Source organism: Lontra canadensis, unplaced genomic scaffold, assembly GCF_010015895.1.
Source record: "Lontra canadensis isolate GAN:19392208 unplaced genomic scaffold, GSC_riverotter_1.0 scaffold113, whole genome shotgun sequence".
NCBI lineage: Eukaryota > Metazoa > Chordata > Mammalia > Carnivora > Mustelidae > Lontra > Lontra canadensis.
The window spans coordinates 5,943,954-5,964,376 of record NW_022631107.1 but is presented as its reverse complement, the minus strand read 5'-3'; the positions used below and the strand labels follow the sequence as shown (position 1 = coordinate 5,964,376).

Here is a 20,423-nt window from a genome sequence, read left to right as displayed (position 1 = left end):
ATTCATTCATTGTGGGGTTAACACAGCCCAGAGACGTATTCCTGCCGCTGAGAGACGCTGCCCCCATTCATCTCTCAAGGCAACTAGATAGTGTGTTCTCTATTTAAAAAATAGCTCAGTCCTGTAGCCTCAAGACTCAGGAAGGCGAGAAGAGGAAATCCCAGAGAAAAAAATAAGCAGATAGATTTAAAAGTCAGAAGCTAATCGTGCTGAGCCCTGACACAACCTTTCCAGATTGTGAGTGCTCAGTGGGTCAAAGGAGAGGGCACACATCTGCCTACATATATGCGCACCAAAGGTGCACGTGCGCGTGCGCGCACACGCATACACACATACACACACACACACACACAAACACACACACCCTTGCAGCTCACGCTACATCTCCTGCAAGCTCAAAAGCACTTAGAACCCAAGGATGAGGCAGCCAGGAAAGCTACCTTCGCCCAAAGAACTCTTGCTTTCTCCAACTTGAGCAATATTCCACCAATATTCCAAGGGGCGCTTCTTCCCGGGACCCAGGTCCTGCAAGGCTCCCTCCCCGCTGGCTCCACAACCCTTTTCCTTTCTCTGAAACACAACGACTTCATGATTCCTTTTGGGGTAGCTCCAGTTCCGCGCAGCGCGCGCCCCATCCCTCAAGGCTGGAGCCCAGGTCTGCCCAGCCACTCTCACTCCCAGGAAACTTCCCCGCCGCACCATGCGGAGTAAAGGCCATCGGTAGGAGGGCGGCAAGGAGGGAAAGCGGGTCCCTGGGGCTGAGGGCCCCTCTGGAGCCCGGGCGCCAAGAGAGGAATGAGTGAACCCGAGCTGGTGCATGCCTTCTCCACGTGGAGGAAGGGAGGAAGGAAGAATGGGCGACATGCAGGTGTCCCTCTCGGCTCCCCGAGCTCCCATTTCCTGGCGGGGGAGGGGGTCGAGGGGTTAGCCTCTGCCAGGAGGAAGCTGCCCCGCGCCCCCAGCCTAGGCGCGGCGAGACTTGCGCGCACCTTGCAAGCCTGGGAAGGGATCCCGTCGCTGATAACGCGCCCCATCCCTGGGTAGGGCTCCCAGCCTCACAGGGCGGAGAAAGAAATCTGGCTTTCTAGCAGGCCCCCGCATGGGTTCTCCCGCCCCTGCCCGCGCACGCCCACCCGCAAAGGCCCCCGCGCCCTCGCCTGGGGCAGCCCGCACCTGGATGTGGCAGGAGATCTCCGAGTCGTCCAGCAGCCGGATGGTGCATTTCATCTCCTGGCTGAGCGATTTGACGCTGGAGCTCCGAAAGTGGATCATTTTCATGGTCCTCCTGCCTCTCGGCACACAGTGGCAAGAGGCGAACATGCACCGCGGCCCGGGGGAGCGAGCGGGAGGCTTGGGGCCGGCGTAGCGCTCGCCCGCGCGGACGGACACACTCGTGCACGCACCGTCCCGGACACCCGGGTGCGGCTCAGCCCCGGGACAGCGGCGGCGACGGGCGCCTGCGGCCACACATGCCGGGCGGCCGGGGCGCGGCAGGCGGGTCCCTCCCTTCCCTCGCTCCCCTCCCTCGCCTCCGCCTCTCCGGCTCCTTTCCCCGCCTCCGCCCGTCGCGCGCGCTCCTGCGCCTCCCTCCGCCCCGGCTAGCGTGCAGAGGGTGCCCCGGGCCCGTGACCCTGGGCGGGCGCGCGACACACTCACTCCCACGCGCGGGGAGCCGCGGGAGGAGGAGGCGGAGGGATGGCAGGCGCTGGTGGCCGGGGTGCCCTGGCAGTGGCCTGCTTCGCCGCCGTCGCCGCCGCTGCGTCAGGCTGGGCCCGGCCGCCTCCTCCCTCTCCGGCCGCGATCGCTCCGGCTCCTGGTCACGCTCGTCCCTGCCCCGGCTCCCCCACGCGCCCGACAGCGCCCTGCTCTGCTCGGCCCCAGGGACCTGGCTGCGGGTGGGGGATGGAGGGCGAGCCCGACCTGCACCTGCAGGGAGGATTCCACCGCGGGAGAGGATTCTTGGACCAAGAACGAAACCCCCTCCCCCCGAAAGTGACATGAGGGCCTGGTATGGCTACCCCAGGAAATGGTTAATTGTAACAATCTCTAGGACTCATGGATATTTTTTAAAGCCTTTATTTTATTTAATATTAACTGGGAGTCCATCTCCTTACAAAAAAAAAAAAAAAAAAAAATCAGGTGTGCCTGCCTGCTTCAGTCAGTAGAGCATATTGCACTTGATCTCGGAGTCGTGAGTTCGAGCCCCATCTTGGGGGGAGAGTGTACTTTAAAAAAAAAAAAAATTAACATCAGAGCCTTTCTTAAGTAATTTCTCGTTTCTAACTCCCAATACCTCAGTATGATTTGTGGTACCTTAGACCTCAGCAAGAGGGTCCCTAGCCTGCACCTCCCCCTTTAGGGACCTTGCTCCTGCCTCCCCTACATAGCGATGTGTCCTGTCCTGTAGTAGACCAGTCTCTGGGTACTGGGGACCCTAGAATTCCCTGCCACCACCAGGGTAGTGGGGATAGGGGATCTGCTGCCCCTGTGTCTAATCCAGGGTGGATCAGCCCCCTTTGTGGTGTAGCCATAGGCCCAAGGGGCAACCAAGGGAGGTCTGTGGAGGCAGGTGTGCAGGGGTTGGATGGGGGGCGGGGGGGGGGGGGCAGGCATGTCCAGGCACAGGAGGAGAAAGGTCTCTCCTCCTGCTGCCCTTTCTGAGCTGTTCAGCTTGTTCAAGGCAGTATTAAGGAATATTTGTTAGAGGAAGGACTTTGCCCAGGGGTCACTTCCCACTGCAGCTGCACAGGTCCCCCTCATCCAAAGGTCCCCTGTTCCCTCAGGGCACTCTACTGGGCTTGATGTCCTCTAGGACACCCCCTGGGGTTGGCTGTGGTTTGGTGACAACTGCACTGGACTTGGACTTCTCCCTCTGCCTGTTCTTACTTCCTTCTCATGTGATCACTAACGGATACCCTACAGCCAAACTCAGCCTCAGTATCTGCTTCTGGAAATGCCAAATTAGGACAATGTGTCAAGATAAGAAGATTTTACTTAACGGTCAGTAGCTTGATTGCTGCTTTTAAAAATGGTGATAGTGTGTGGCCCTCCATGTGTACTCTTGCCCAGGGCTGGTGAATATTAGGGCCGGGCCTACCAGGGAGAGTCTGGGACAATGAGGATTTGATTCTTGATCCAGCTCCTGGCCAGCCCTGGAGACTTTGGGAAAGTCTTTTCCTTTCTTTTCTGAAGTTCAAGGAAGAGCACATCTGCCTGTCTCACAGGTGGCTGAGACACTGGGCTGAGGCAAGGCTAGTGGAGGGCAGGTTATAATCTGTAAAGCCCCACATGCATGTATGAAGGGGCAGTGATGGGCCCCAAATGCTACTAGGATTGAATCATCTCTCCTAACGCAAAGAACATATCTAAGATAGCCTAGAAATCAAAGAAAAGACACCGCCCAACACAGTCCAAGCTTTTCTTTTGAGGCTACCTTCTGGTCCATCCTTATTATATGACCTTTTGGCTTCGAAAGAGTTCATGCTCAATACCCCAGAACTGTTATCTCAAATTTCAAGAAAGCTGAATGAGACCAGCAAGGACGGTAGGAAAGAGGACAGAAGAAAGATCACCCAAACTGGGTCTTCAAGCAACAGCATTTTGAGAAAATGAGAAGAATTGAGAAGAATCTGGGATTGGTTATCTGACCAGGTTTGGGATGAAGTCTGAGCGCAGCTAGTGTATCTGGAAGCCTTCAGAAGGTGTGGAAAACAACTAGGTAAGTTACCGCATATGTTCACTTGGACTGAAGTGTTCACTGAAGACAAGTCTTTGGGAAACCAAGCAGCCATGTTCAAAAAAATAATGTGAAGAGCAAGAGGAATTCAAAGAATGAGCTCAAGAGAGGAGTTGAAAACTGAACCCTTAGAGGCATGAGACTGGCTCTTGATGCAACTCCAGATGAGGCGGTTGTAAGTTCCAGCCCCAGATTGGGTGTAGCGATTACCTCAAAATAAAACAAAAAACCCTGGACCACTTAAAGCAATGGCACACTCAGAGTCCTAAACTCTCAGCTCAAGACTCTTAGAAACCAGTCTTTCTATGGCAGAGCTAAACGAGTTTTTTTTCATTAATTGAGCTGCAATTGGAAACCAAACTCGAAGTCAATTGAATTAATCCGTCTCACCCAACTTCATGAGTGAGAGGTAATTATCATTGAGAAAAGAGTGGGAATCTGGGACTAGAAATGGGACCATGAAAGGGGGATCTGGATAATTCCTAGTAACTCAAGCTCCCAAAACCCAACTGGAAGCAGAAGCAAAGCTTCTCCCCTTATATAATGAGGCTGTGCCTGCCCTGTTTGAAGACCCTGTTCTGATCTCACCTGAGGCAAGTACCTTGGAAATGGAAGCCATCTCATCCCCACCGCTGGCCCCCCACCTCTGAATACTCACACTGTTAATACTTGAGTCAGATCCAGGCATACTGTAGGAAGCCAATTACAAAGTCACCCCCAGGAATAGAAAGAATTGCAAGGTGTTACTAATTTAAATCAAAAAGGCTGTGTGTGATTAAACCTAAATTTGTCAATGTGAGTGTACTTTCCAGTGACTCTGGTTTCAGAGTACTGTCTAAATTAATTGACTGACTTGGACCCAGCTAAATGAAAATGAGGAGGAAATATCCTGATTGTTGTTTAGAAAAGCATCAAGGAGAAGGAAATATTGAAGTGCATTTTCATATGTGGTCAGCTTACCTCTCTTGTCAACTTGTCTCTAGAAGGAGCCTTCACCAAGGCTTTCAAAGAATCACTGGTGAAGGAAGCAGTGCCATCTTTGAAAAATACCACAGTAGCTATTCCCTGTGACCAGAGGCTGTGAAAGACATGGCAGTTGAAAGGAGCTCCCTGATTTTATTGGGGACGATGGGAGTCTAGATTAGCAGAGGACAAATAATTGCACTTAACCTTCAGTGCAAGAAGGACATGAGGACAGTCATGAGCAGTTGAACCCAAGTAGACTTCAGAGTGATATGACCCAAGGGATTTGCTAATAGCTGAGCATCCTATTAAGATCCTATCTGGTCTGTAAGACAAATTGTCTAGGTCTAGTGAAAAAAAGTCTGACTACCCCGCCTCCTACACACACACACACACAGAAAATTCCTCAGTCTGAGTCTGGTCTCACAGACAACCAGAAACACTTGAGTAAAGACAGGTGGGTCTACCTGAAGAATAAGAACATTGGTCATACCAGTGAAGAACTGGCAAGGTCTCGTTCTTAATAAAGACGTCAGTGGGAGAGATTGTAGTATCTCATGCTCAGTGTGTCTTATGCTAACATAGTATCTTATGCCACTCCTTGTCCTTCACAACCCATGGGTCACAGCTCTTTGGTGAGCCACAAACAGAAAACAGGTGGTCTGCCACAAGAGATCCATGGTTGTAAATACTGTGCATTGATAGAAAAAAACATTTTTAAACATTTTCACAGCCATCAAAAACTGGTAATTGAAAAAAGAAAGACCTAGGTATAACTCTAACAAAATATGTACGAGGTTTATCTGGGAAAACAAAATTGAAGATAGACATCCAAGAACTAAATAAATGGCGAGATATTCCATGTTTGTGGATGGGAAGGCTCAACATTGTTAAGATGTCAATTCTTCCCAATTTGATCTATGGACTCAGTACAATTCAAATCAAAATCCTGGAAAGTCATTTTGTGGATACTGACAAACTTTTTCTAAAGTTTATATGGCAAGGCAAAAGACCCAAAATAGCCAACACAATAGTGAAGATAAACAAAATCGGAGGACTGATGCTACCTGACTTTAGGATGACATAAAGCTACAGTGATCAAGACAGTGTGGTATTGTGGAAAAAAATTAAAAAGACAAATAAATCAATGGAACAGAATAGAAAGCCCAGAAATAGACACATACACAATACAGTAAACTGATCCTTAAGAAACAAAATCAACCCAACATAGAAAGGTTAGGATTTATACTATTATTACCTTTTTATGTGCTGGAACCGTGGGCATCCACATGCAAAAAAAAATTAAACACAGACCTTGGGGCACCTGGGTGGCTCAGTTGGATAAGTGTCTACCTTTGGTTCAGGTCTTAATCCCAGAATCCCAGGATCGAGCCCAATGTCAGACTCCCTGTTCAGTGGGGAGTCTGCTTCTCCCTTTGCCTCTCATCGTGCTTGTGCTCTCTCTCTTTCAAATAAATAAGATCTTTAAAAATAAATAAATAAACACAGACCTTAAGCTGTTTATAAAAATTAACTCAAACTGGGCCACAGACCTAAATGTAAAAGGCAAAACTATAAAACTTCTCAATAAACAATGAATTTTGGATCACTGAAAAAAAAATAAAATAATTTAAAAAAATAACCTATAAACTAGGAAAAAAAAAAAGAACTTCTCAAAGATAACATAGGAGAAAATCTAGATAACCTTGAGTTTGGTGATGACTTTTTCTTTATTTCTTTTTTTTTTTTTTTTTGGTGATGACTTGTTAGATACAACAGCAAAAGCACAAGAAGTTGGACAACATTAAAATTAAAAACTTCAACTCTGCAAATGACACTATTAAAAGAATGGGAAGAAAAAAAAAAAAAGAATGGGAAGACAAGCCACAGACTGGAAGAAAATATTTGCAAAACACATAGTAGACAAAGGACTTGTACCCAAAATACACACACAACTCTTAAAACTCAAAATAACAAAAACAAATAATCCAGTTTTAAAATAGGCAAAGATCTAAACAGATACTTCACCAAAGATATACGGGTGGCAAATTAGCATATGAAAAGATTCTCACTATTACGTCATTAGGGGATTGCAAAATTAACAGTATTGAGACACTACTACACACTTACTAGATAGCTCAAATTCAGAAGAATTTTAGAAAAGCTAAGCTGTTCACTGTCTCCCTGCATGTGAATGCTGAAATTATACCAGACATACAGCATTTGGGAGACCAATTTACAGCAGAGTAATCAAGATCAAAAACTGGAGTGTATCAAGGAATCATACATTTTTTGACAGTTCCTAGGAAAACCTGCATAATAATACTTAAGATGTGCCAGATGGCAAGTTGTTGGGCTATTTCTATATTAATAAAAATACTCACAGTTTGTTTTAATCAATAAAAATAAAGTACACTGTCTCTCATTTAAAAAAAATAGTTAAAATTCAAAACACTAATAACACCAAATGCTGGCAAGGATGTAGAGCAACAGAAGGTCTCAATCATCACTAATAGGAATGTAAAATGGTACAGCCACTTTGGAGGACAACTGGGTAGGGTTTGTTTGTTTTGCATTTTGTTGTTTTTATTTATGTAGTTTCAGAGGTAGAATTTAGTGATTCATCAGTTGCATCCTACACCCAGTGCTCATTACATAAAGTGCCTTCCTTAATGCCCATCACCCAACTAACCCTTCTCCTGACCCCCTCCCCTATAGCAACCCTCAGTTTGTTTCTTAGAGTTCAGCATCTCTTATGGTTTGCCTCCCTATCTATTTTCATCTTGTTTTTACTTCCCTTCCCTATGTTCATCTGTTTTGTTTCTTAAATTCTACATAGGAGTAAAACCATATGGTATTTGTCTTTTTCTGACTGATTTATTTTGCTTAGCATAATACACTCTAGATCCATCCACATCATTGCAAATGGCAAGATTCCATTCTTTTTGATGGCTGAGTAATATTCCTCTGTGTGTGTGTGTGTGTGTGTGTGTGTGTGTGTGTGTGTACACACACTTCTTTACCCAATTACCAGTTGATAGGCACTTGGGCTCTTTCCATATTTTGGCTGTTGTTGATAATGCTGCTATAAACACTGGAATATATGTATCTCTTTGAATCCGTATTTTTGTATCCTCCAGATAAATAGCTAGTAGTACAACTGCTGGGTTGTAGGGTAGCTCTATTTTTAGCCTCTTGAGGAACTTCCATACTGTTTTCCAGAGTGGCTGCACCAGCTTGCATTCCCACCAACAGTGTAAGAGGGTTCCCCTTTCTCCACATCCTCACCGACATCTGTTATTTCCTGTGTGGTTAATTTTAACCATTCTGACAGGCATGAGGTGGTATCTCACCATGGTTTTGATTTGTATTTCCCTGATGATGAGTGATGTTGAGCATCTTTTCATGTGTCTGTTAGCCATCTGGAGGTCTTCTTTGAGAAAATGTCTATTCATGTTTTCTACCCATTTCTTAACTGGATTATTTGGGTTTTTTTGAGTGCTGATTTTGTTAAGTTCTTTACAGATTTTGGAACTATTCTATAGGCTGCTTTTTAGTCTTACTGATTATTTCCTTCATTGTGCAGAAGTTTTTTATCTTGATGAAGTCGCAATATCTCATTTTTGCTTTTGTTTCCCTTGTCTCCAGATACCTGAAGTAAGTTGTTCCAGCTGAGGTCAAGAGTTTGCTGCCTGTATTGTCTTCGAGGATTATAACGGTTTCCTGTCTCACATTTAGATCTTTCAACCATTTTGAATTTATTTTTGTTAATGGTAGAAGAAAGTAGCCAGTTTCATTCTTCCATATGTTGCTGTCCAGTTTTCCCCATACCATTTGTTGAAGAGACTTTTTCCAATTGGATATTCTTTCCTGCCTTTGTCAAAGATTAATTGACCATAGGGGCACCTGGGTGTCTCAGTCGTCAAGCATCTGCCTTCGGCTAAGTCATGATTCCAGGGTCCTGGGATCAAGCCCTGCATCGGGCTCCCTGCTCAGCGGGAAACCTGCTTTTCCCTCTCCTGCTTCCCCTGCTTATTTTCCTTTCTCGCTCTCTCTCTCTCTCTCTCTCTGCCAAATAAGTAAATAAAATCTTTTTTTTAAAAAAAGATTAATTGACATAAAGTTGTGGGTCCATTTCTGGGTTGTCCTTTCTCCATTGAATGGTCTTGGCACCTTTGTCAAAAATAATTTGACCACACATGTAAGTTTATTTCTGGGCTCTCTCTTCTATTAGTCTTTACATCTGTCTTTATACCAGTACCACACTGTTTGGATTATTGTAGCTTTGTAGCAAGTTTTGAAATCAGGAAGTGTGGGTCCTCCAGTAGTGCTCTTTAATAGTGCTTTGGCTATTCAGTGTCCCTCGAGATTCTATTTGAATTTTAGAATGGGTTTTTCTATTTCTGCAAAATCCATCATTGGGATTCTGAGAGCAATTAAATTGATCTGTAAATTGCCTTGAGCAGCGCTGACATCTTAACAATATCAAATCTTCCAATCCATGAACTTGGGATGTGTTTTCATTGATTTATATCTTTGTTATCCAGCATGAATTGTAGTTTTCAGCACAAATCTTTTGCCCCTCTGCATAAGTTAATTTTTAACTATATTATACTTTCTGAGGCTTTTGTAAATGGAATTGTTCTTATAATTTCCATTGTGGATTGTTCATTGTGTATAGAGATGCAACTAATTTTGGCATGTTAACTTTGTATCCTGCCACTTTGCTGAATGTATTTATTTTTGTGTGTGTGTGGAATCTTTAAGGTTTTTTACATATAACAACTAGTGAATCAAATAAGAAGTTACTTGGAAAACTAGAAAATACTTAGAGATGAATGAAAATGAAAACATACCAATACTTATGGGGCACAGTAAAAGTGGTGTTAAAGGAGAAACTTACAGCTATAAATGCTTACATTAAAAAATAAGAAAGATCTCAAATGAACAAACTAATTTTGCAGATTACAGAACTAGAAAAAGAAGCTAAACTCAAAAGTAAAATAGAATAGTAAAAATTAAAGGAGAGTGAAATGAAATGGAAAATGGAAAAACACGAGAAAATCAGTGAAACAAAGTTGATTCTTTGCAAAGATCAACAGAATTGTTGAACCTTTAGCTAGATGGACTAAGAAAAAAAAGGAGATTCAAATTACTAAACTCAAAAGCAAAACTGAGGACATTATTACCAATTCTACAGTAAGAAGGATTATAAGAGAGTACCGTGAACAATTATATGCCCAAAAAACTGGATAGCCTAGATGAAAGGACAAATTCCCAGAAACAAAACCTACCCAGGCTAAATCACAAAGAAATAGAAAATCTGAGTAGACTTTTACCTGGTAAGGAGATGGATCAGTTATCCAAAATCTTTTGACAAAGAGTTTGATGTTTGATGGCTTTACTGGTGAATTCTACCAAACACTTAAAGAAGAACTAATAATGATCCTTCTCAAACCCTTCCAAAAATTGGAGAGGAGGGGACACATCATTCTCTGAAGCCAACACTATCCTGCTACTAAAAGCAGACAAACACATTACATGACAATAAAACTACAAACCAATATCCCTTACAAACATGGATACAAAAATCCTCAACAAAATATTAAGAAACTGAATGTGCAGCATGTTAAAAGTATTATGCACCATGATCAAGTGGAATTTATTCCTGGAACGCAAGGATGGTTCAACATATGAAAATTTACCAATGTAATACACCACATTAACATAACAAAAGAAAAAAAAACAACACAGGATCACCTCATGGACTATAGAGCCCAATGTAGGGCTCAACCCCACAAGCCTGACCTGAGCCAAAAATCAAGAGTTAGACACTTCACCAACTGAGCCACCCAGGTACCCCTCTTTGAGTTCTTCTTACTTGAGCTTCTAGGATGTTCATTTCATGTCTTTTGTCAAATTTGGTGGGGTTTTTTAGCCACTGTTTCTTTAAATATTCACTTTTCCCCTTTCTCTCTCTTCTCCTAGGATTCCCACAATGCATGTGTTGATCCATTTGACAGTCTCCTAAAGGTCTCATAGGCTTTGTTTCCTTTTCTTCAATCAGATTCAATAATTTCCATTGTCCTATCTTCAAATTCACTGATTCTGTCTTCTGCCTACTCAAATCTGCCTTTGAATCTCTCTAGTGGAATTTTTTTTTTTTTGGTTGTGTACTTTTTGCCTCCAGGATTCCTTTTTTTCCTCCCCTAGGTTTCCTATCCCTTTATTGGTATTTCTGTTTTGTTCATGTATGGTTTTCTTGACTTTTTCCACATTTGCCTTTCGTTGTTTGAGCACATTTAAGACCACTGTGTTATTAAAGTCCTTGCCTCATAGATCTGCCATCAGGTCTTTTTCAGGGACAATTTCTGTGGATTTCTTCCTTTTAATGGACCATACTTTCCAGTTTCTTTTATGCCTTGTGGGTGGTTGTGGTGGTGGTTGAACACGGAAATTTGAATCTAATAATGTGGTAACTCTAGAAATAGATTCTGTCCCTTTACCAGGAATGCTGAGTTTTTGTTAGTTTTTGTTTATTATTTCGGTTTGGGTTTTTGCTTTTTGCTTTTGATAATTTTAGGCTATCTCTACAGGACAAAACTGAGGTATAAATTTAAGGTCTTCTCAGGACTTCTCTGAGCTTGTGCCTTTCCCTGAGCATGATGCATGGTCACTTTCTGATTTTCCCTGTAGGGGTAGTTGTTTTTTAATGTCCTGGTCTTTAATGAAGAGAGGGGGAAAGGGGCATTGGTCCCTTAAGTCTCCTGGAAGTCACTTCAGCCTGAGGGAGAGGAGACTGCAAGAATGAAGGGAAGTACAACCGTAATCACCCTCTTTTTCTGTATTTCTGAGATCAGAAGCATCAATCAACAATTAGAGCCCAGATTCCTGATATATGGAAGATGGAGTCCTTACTGCTGTCCTAGCTCCTGAAAGCTGTGTGCTGACAGCTTCAGCCACAGGTGTAGGGCTTCTGCCATGAGGCGGGGGATGTGGATGGTAATTGTTATTACGCTAAGAGCTGAAATTGATCAAAATGAACCACAATCTATAATTTACTGTCCAAGGGTCTCCTGAAATGCAAGCCTTCAATAGACTTCTGAATTCTAAAATAGTCACATCGTAGGGCACCTGGGCAGCTCAGTCAGTTAAGCCTCTGCCTTCAGCTCAGGTCATGATCTCAGGGTCCTGAGATGGAGCCCCGTGTCAGGCTCACTGCTCAGTGGGGAATCTGCTTGTCCTTCCGCCCACCCATCCCTCACCCCCGGTTTGTGCTCTTTCTCTCTCCCTCTCTCAAATAAACAAATAAAGTCTTTAATAAAAAATTAAAAATAAATAAAATAGTTACATCAGACAGATTCTGCTACTGCAATTATTGTCCAGGTGGGAGACACGTGCTTCCTATTCCACCATCATCCCAGATTCTTCCCCCATAATTTGTCTTAAAACTTTCTAAAAATGATGACCTAGAAGTATGTTGACCAAAAGATTTTCTGAAGCCATAAAGGCCCCTAGTTCCACTGAGTGTTTTATATTTAAATATTTATTTTTTATACATTTATGGAAATTTTTAAATTAAATTTTAAGCTATTAGATGTATAAGAAATACACAGCAGTGAGAGGGGGGAAAGGGTTTGAGCCACTAATTAGCAATGTCCAAGGAATGGCTCAAATTTGGATTTGCCCAATCTTCTCACCCTCAGCTTAGAGGTTCGTATTTGCAGTTAACAAATAGAGCAAAAGTTAACAAGTAGAGCAAAAGTTAATAGAGCAAACTACAGCATCACTTCAGCCCCTTTTCTATACTAAACAGGAAAAGATACCATCGTTTCCAAGCATCAAGTATACAAAATAAAAACAAAGTTCTTTCAGGATATTGGTAACAGTAGCAGAACACTGGTCATAAAATTAATACCTAAAGTTAAAATGCCTCACACAAATGCAGACTTCCTCTTTTCATCTGCCTGCATGGAAACTGCCCACAGATAAACTGGGTCTGCCAAAAGTCAAAGAAACAGAAAAGTGCCCCCCCCATCAGATGGTACTATCAGCAGACAAACAGATGACATTATATATAATGGAGAAACCACACGAATGCAGAAATTTATCAAGTGATTGTAACTACAGGTGTGAGTAAGTGTGCTTGGTAGGAGCACTAATTAGAAGGCCTAAAGCGAAATGCTTGGAGGACCAGTATGTGTTCCACAAGCAAAGTGCCAAATGAAACTACAACAGATGAAACAATTGAGGTAATAAGTATGTGTTTAATAATGTGTGGTGGAAGTACTGCACGTGTCTGTGTGCTCACGATTTTGCTGCAATGTCAGGAAGATGGAGAAGCCCTTTTCTGAGGACCCTCCATACTGTTTCCACAGTGGAAACATGAGGGTTTCCTTTTCTCCACATCCTTGCCAACATTTAAGTTGTCTGTGACACCAGCCATTCTGACTGATATGAGGGAATAGCTACTTGCGGTTTTGGTTTGCATTTCCCTGATGGTCAGTGATGTTGAGCATCTTTTCATGCACCTTTTGTCCATCTGTAGGTCTCCTTTGGGAAAATGTCTATTAAGTCCTCTGCCCTTTTTTTTCTTTTCTTTTTTTAATTTTTTATATTTTTATTAACATATAATGTATTATTTGTTTCAGGGGTACAGGTCTGTGAATCATCAGTCTTACACAGTCCCCAGCACTCACCATAGTACATAACCTCCCCAATGTTCATCACCCAGCCGCCTCATCCCTCCTACCTCCCTCCCCTCCAGCAACCCTCAGTTTGTTTCCTGAGATCAGGAGTCCTTTATGGTTTGTCTCACTCTCTGGTTTCATCTTGTTTTATTTGTTCCTCTCTTCCCCTATGATCCTCCGCCTTGTTTCTCAAATTCCATCTATCAGTGAGATCATATGATAATTGATACCATCTCACACCAGTCAAAATGGCTAATACTAACAAGTCAGGAAATGACATATGTTGGCAAGGATGCAGAGAAAGGGGAACCTTCCTACACTGTTGGTGGGAATGAAAGCTACCTGGTGCAGCTACCCTGAAAAACAGTATGGAGGTTCCTCAAAAAGTTGAAAATAGAGCTACCCTACAACATAGCAATTGCATTACTGGGTATTTACTCTAAAGATACAAGTGTAGTGATCTGAAAGGGCACGTGCACCCCAATGTTTAAAGCAGCAATGTCCACAAGAGCCGAACTATGGAAAGAGCCCAGACGTCCATCAAGGGATGAAAGGATAAAGAAGATGTGATACACACACACACACACACACCAGAATATTATGTAGCCATCAAAAAAATGAAATCTTGCCATATTTAACGACGTGGATGGAAGTAGAAGATATTACACTAAATGAGGTAAGTCAGTCTTCTGCCCTTTTTAATTGGATTATTTGTTTTGATGCTAAGATTTAGGAGTTCTTCATATATTTTGGATATTAACCCCTTATCGAGTATGCCATTTATAAATATTTTCTCCCTTTAAGTAGGTTGCCTTTTTATTTTGTTGGTTTCCTTCACTATGCAAAAGCTTTTTGGTTTGACATAGTTCCAATAGTTTATTTTTGCTTTTGTTTTCCTTGCCTGAAGAGTCATATCCAGAAAAATGTTCCTAAGGCTGATGTCCAAGAGATTGCTGCCTATGTTTTCTCTTAGGATTTATAGGTCTTTAATCCATTTTGAGCTTGTTTTGTGTATGGTACAAGAAAGTGGTCCAGTTTTCCCAACACCATTTGTTGCAGTATTATTTACAATAGCCAAGATATGGAAGCAACCCAAGTGTCCATCAGTCGATGAATGGACAAAAATGATGTGGTATACACATACAATGGAATATTTCTCAGCCATAAAAAAGAAATCTTGCCATTCTTGGCAACATAGATGGGACTGAAGGGTATCACACTAAGTGAAATAAGTCTGACAGAAAGACAAATACGATACAGTTTTACTTATATGTGGAATACTAAAAACAAATGAACAAACAACAAAAGAAGCAGACTCATAAATACAAAAAAATGACTATTGATTGCTGGGAGGGGAGGTGAATTAAGTGAAGGGGAAGAGATACAAATTTCCAGTTACAAAGTCACAGGGATAAAAGTATAGGGAATATAGTTGTAATATTGTAATAACATTATTTGGTAACAAATAGTAACTGTATTTATCATGGTAAGCACAGCATAATGTGTAGAATTGTTGGGTCACTGTGTTGGATACCTGAAACTAATATAACATGGTATATCAACTATACTTTAAAAAAAAAAAACTGAGTTGAAACAGGGGCACCTGGGTGGCTCAGTGGGTTAAGCCTCTGCCTTCGGCTCAGGTCATGATCACAGGGTCCTGGGATCGAGCCTCACATCGGGCTCTCTCCTTGGTGGGGAGCCTGCTTCTCCCTCTCTCTCCGCCTGCCTCTCCGCCTACTTGTGATCTCTCTCTCTCTCTCTCTCTCTGTCAAATAAACAAATAAAATCTTTTAAAAAAATAAAATAAAAAACTGAGTTGAAATCATAATTTTTTACAAATGAATCTCACTTTGCAGATTTGTTGAGAATATTCCTAACTTAAATAAAATAGCTTACTTACTAACATTTCCATTCATCTGGTTAAAATTGAAATCTGCCAGTTTTTAAAATTTAAAAATGTGTAAAATATAAGGGTGTGTGTGTAAAGTATTACAGATTCAAAACAAATTGCCAGCTTTGGTGCAATGTAAATTAAAATGGGTCACATGTGATACTTAGCCAATGTTCTTAGTGAATTGCTAAGATTACAATATTGACATCAATATGTGCTGAAAGAAAAAACTTCAGTATTTTATTCTGAAATACTATCAAACTTTGTCTAATAAAGTATTAGCTTGAACCACAGGAAACTGCCATTTTTGCAGGTCCAGAATGACCTCATACTGACAATGTCATATAGTTCAATCTATTACTTGAGATCCATCATTATTGTTGTTATAAAAAAATCTCCACAGAACTTGAAAGGAGTTTTTTCAGGTATAAAATTTGATACCTAAAAGTCACTTATCACATTGTCAAAAGTCATCAAATTATACACTTTAAATGGGTATAGTTTCATACATAAATTATACCTCAATAATTAGGTTCACAGAAGCAAACTCAAGTTTCTCACATAAAATTGAAAACATTTTATTTAGATACTTTATAGTTATTCAGTATATTATATCTTCCCTGATACTTTGTATTTCATCTTACCATAAGCTTATACTGAATTTTTTCACCAAGTCCCCAGTAAATGGCCCCAAATTCCTCCCAATTCATTTCAGTATGCTATACAAATACTATGAATGCCAAAATATGAAAGAGTTAGATTTGGCACAGATTTCTATCTATGCATCAAAATACATTCTTCCCTTAATTCACAGGGTATAGGTTGAATTACTGTTCTTGGCTCTCCATGTTCCCGTGTATCAGAATTAGACATCCACACCTTTGCTATAGGAGTTCGCAGGATGTCCCGTAGAGTAGATGGTATTTTTCCCATCCTGTCGATGTTGGGCTTGTTCCTGTGACTTGCTTTGACCAATGAAATGTGGGTGAAATTTGACCAATGAATGTAGCACTTCTGGGAAGAGTCTGCCAGGAGAGCTGACTAACACACATACTAACAGTACTACTGCCTGGACACGTGGCTACCTCGCTAGACTATAGTCACATGTCTATACCTAACTGCAAGGGACATAATTTCTTTTTTTTTTTTTAACTAACCTATAATGTGTTATTTGTTTCAAGGGTACAGGTCTGTGATTCATCAGTCTCAATTCACAGCGCTCACCACATACCCTCCCCAAGGGTTCATAATTTTTTTTTAAGATTTTATTTATTTATTTGACTGAGATCACAAGTAGGCAGAGAGGCAGGCAGAGAGACAGGGAAAGCAGGCTTCCTGCTGAGCAGAGAGCCCAAGGCGGGGCTCGATCCCAGGACCTTGAGACCATGACCTGAGCCGAAGGCAGAGGCTTAACTCACTGAGCCACCCAGGTGCCCTGGGGTCTTAATTTCCTACGAATGAAACACAGATAGAAGTGTTGGATACCACTTTCAGATTTGGGCAAGACTATGAATGTGCATCCCCCCTCTTCCCATGGACTAGAACCCAGACATGGAAGCCACAACTTTGATCATTCAAAGGACAGAAATGCCGTAAGGGATAATGGATAGGGATAATGCCCAATGAGACAATGGCTTGCAAGCATTCTGGATTACCGCCAGCCTAGACCACTCTCCTTGGAACTGTTACATGAAAGAGAAGTAAGTTCTATAGAACTTAAAACTGTTGTATTTTGAGTGTCTTTGTCACAGCCACTTATTTTTACTCCTACTAATGGAGTTGGGAAACACTGCCTTCTCAGAGAATTTCTGTGGTGTTCTTCCTGGAAACCTAGCCCCAAGTCTGCTTCTCTTTCCCACTGCCCCCTCCCCAGTGGTTCTGTGAGCCACCCAATACCCTCTTAATATCACTTCTTTTCTGGCTCATCAGCAGAATCTGCTTCCAAAGCTTGCGTGCGACATAGGCAACAAAGAGAAGACAGAAAGAGAAACAAAAGCACTGTGAGCCTTTCCTGTCAAGTTCATCTGGAAAAGTTCATGGCCAACCTTCTGCTGAACTTCTTCACAAAAGGCCTTCTAGACCCCACTGAACCTCTTTTCCTCACTCTCATTCAAGCCCATCTAATCCCTTCAGCGCTTCAGTCATTCAACGACTTTTACGGAGCAGCTACTGTGCACCACACACTGGGGTACAGAGACAGAAGTTCATCAGTCAGAATTTACTAGGGTATGTGGCACTAACCGAGGACCCTGAAACCTCAATAGTTTTAACCAATGTATTTCTTGCTTAATCTGAATGACCATCCCATGTCAGCTCCACTTCAGGACCCAGACTGACAGAACAGCCCATAATTGCTAGACAGGCCACATTCTGGCTTCTAAATCTTCTGACTCAAAATGATACACATCATTGAATTGGCCAAAGGAAGTCCCACGGCCAAGCCTGACATTAATAAAGGGATGTATATAAGCAATAGTAGGGGAGTATCTTTGCCACAGAGAAGAACAGTGTGTATTTGCAAAGAACAGCACAGTCTACCACAAAGAAGACCTCAGTCCCTCTTTTCCTGTGCTTCTGCTGTATCTCTTACTTCTCTGTCTGCCCTTACCTGCTGTAGCACCATTAACTGATATGTGACCATCCCTTCTCCAGTATCGTGAGTTGCACATGCCAGGGATCATGTGTTACGCACTACCCCAGCCTAGTGCATCTCCTGGTGCCAGGTAACCAGCATCTACTGGAGATTAAGGGAGCAAGTGAGTGGATGACATTAAGTGCTCCTGGTCTAGAGAAGGTGTGAGATCTGCAAGTGAACACCCCAGAACAATCTGACTAGATATTTAGGAAGTACTAATGGAAGGAACAATTCAATAGGCTTCTTCACCCAGAAGGTTGGAAGAATACCTGTAAATGGAGAGAAGAGTAGGCGAGGGATTAGCTTTTATGACGCGTAGGTTCTCAGAGGGGTCATCCTTTACTATTTGAATTTGTTGTCATTCTTTGAAGGAAGGTGGTGGAGAGGGAAGGAGGACAAAATAGCATGGACTCTAGTGAAGGCGGAGCAGGCCACCACCAGGACCTCCTGGATGGGGGCCACCCATAAGCAACTGGGAGGAACAGACTCTGGCCCTCAGCAAGCTGCACTGCAGGGAGATGTTGTAAAACCTTAACAAAAACCACACCCGAGGTAGACCACCCCAGAGGCGTTCAAAAGCCGTGCTCAACGTGACATCAAGCAGAAGCAAACACAGGAACCCAACGCCCCACTGCCAAGATCCTGGACATGGTTCTTTTCTCGCCTTAGCTGCCTCCTCCACCACAAGGAGCTCCAAATGCCCTTTAGCCATTTCCAAGTATTGAAAACAATCTCTCAGGGCAAGAATTTGCAGTTGTTGAGGCACAGGCTCTATGAAAGAAGGGTTTTACTTTTTCTTCTTTCCTTTTGCAAGGAGTGGGGAAGTGGGTAAGTGTGCAGGGGTGGAAGACAAGAGATCACATCAAACTTGCTGTAATAATAGAATGAACAGAATGACAGAACATCACGATTGCTGGGAACTCACAGACCAGTCATGTATACCACTCACTTTGAAGCTCTGGGCTGGAAGTTTCTAGATGACAGAGCCCTGACTGTGTGTACCCAGAGGCCAGTGCAGGATCTGGGCTAGGAATGGTGCTCCACAAAGTTCACTGAATAAGAGAAGAGTATGTAAATACTTGTTAAGTGAAAAAAAATTTTTTTAATTAAAAAAATGTCTGAGGGACGCCTGGGTGGCTCAGTTGGTTGGACGACTGCCTTCGGCTCAGGTCATGATCCTGGAGTTCCGGGATCGAGTCCCGCATCGGGCTCCCAGCTCCAAGGGAAGTCTGCTTCTCCCTCTGACCTTCTCCTTGCTCATGCTCTCTCTCACTGTCTCTCTCTAAAATAAATAAATAAAATCTTAAAAAAAAAAAAAAGTCTGAGAAGGAATGAAGGCATGCGCTGCAAACTGAGACTCGAAGCAATGCAGCCTTGCCCCCAGGGAATGCATGGTAACTTAGAAGCAGGCTTGTGATCACAAACCAGAAGCCCTAGCACTCAGCCAGGGCCTTACCCTGTGTTAACCGGTCCTAGCTCAGGGGCTCCTCTATTGTACCCCCAGCTCCCACCCCTACACTTCCCAGCATTAGTTTGGGGACTTTTCCTTCACTCCCTGGGTGCCTACAGCCCTACCATCACTTCTGTTGGTGTCTGGAGTGAGAGCAGGATGAAGGGACCTGTCCTTACGGTGTAACAATCCTGCTGTGCAGCCTCTGATTAAGGTGCTGGTGGCTATGGAATTAAAGGCTTTAGAGACCGCCCACAAGAAGCTGGGTTAGCCTAGCCCCCCAACTCATACAGAGAACGTGCTCCCATAGGTGCACACTCACAGGGTTCCCAGGTGACTCCCAGGTGCTCAAACCAAGCACACCTTGCCCCTCCTGGACCTCAGAGAGTGAAGCCTCCCTCCAGTTCCACTGCCCCTGTGTTCTCTTGGCCCCCTGACCCGACCCCGGCCAGGTCCCAGCGGGAACCTCTCCTGGGCTTCCCAACACTCCAGCTGGAGAGGGCATGGGCTTTTGAAGTGCAACGCCAGGAGGAAGCCTGCTTTTCTCTGCTCTCTGCTAAAGAGGGAAAAAAGAACAAGCAATGGGGAATGACACTGGGGACAGGTCAACATCTCAAACATGACGCTGCACAAAGCACTTGAGATTCTTCAGAGAACTTTCACTAGCGTTATTTTATCAGAATAAAAACATATCTTCCGAAGGGCACTATTCGAAACAATACATGTTTCCTTGTATACATTCTGATAAGTTTATTTAAAATTGGTCTCCTGGGGCACCTGGGTGGCTCAGTAGGTTAAGCGTCTACCTTTGGCTCAGGTCATGATCCCAGGGTTCTAGGATCGAGTCCCACATTGGACTCCCTGCTCAGCCAGCAGTCAGCTTCTCCCTTTCCCTCTGCCCCTCTCCCTGCTCGTGCTCATTCTAATAAAAATATTTTAGGATTTTTATTTAAATTCAATTAAGTAACATAGTGTATTATTAGTTTCAGAGGTAAAGTTCAGTGATTCATCCGTGTGTATGACACCCAGGGCTCATTACATCACATCCCCTCCTT

The 20,423-nt window shown here is 43.1% G+C and overlaps 1 protein-coding gene across 2 annotated transcripts in view; it reads right to left on the bottom strand.

The window, feature by feature from the left end:
* FRMD3 (FERM domain containing 3) overlaps positions 1–1,526 on the bottom strand; it is a 302,093-nt gene extending 300,567 nt beyond the window's left edge. The window contains exon 1 of one of the 2 annotated variants that reach the window (XM_032840452.1): positions 1,174–1,526. In XM_032840452.1, the coding sequence (XP_032696343.1) occupies positions 1,174–1,320 (147 nt within the window). In that variant the 5' untranslated portion in view covers positions 1,321–1,526. The remainder of the gene's footprint in view (positions 1–1,173) is intronic. The other variant, XM_032840453.1, reaches the window with a different exon arrangement.
* Between the last annotated feature and the right edge of the window lie 18,897 nt (positions 1,527–20,423).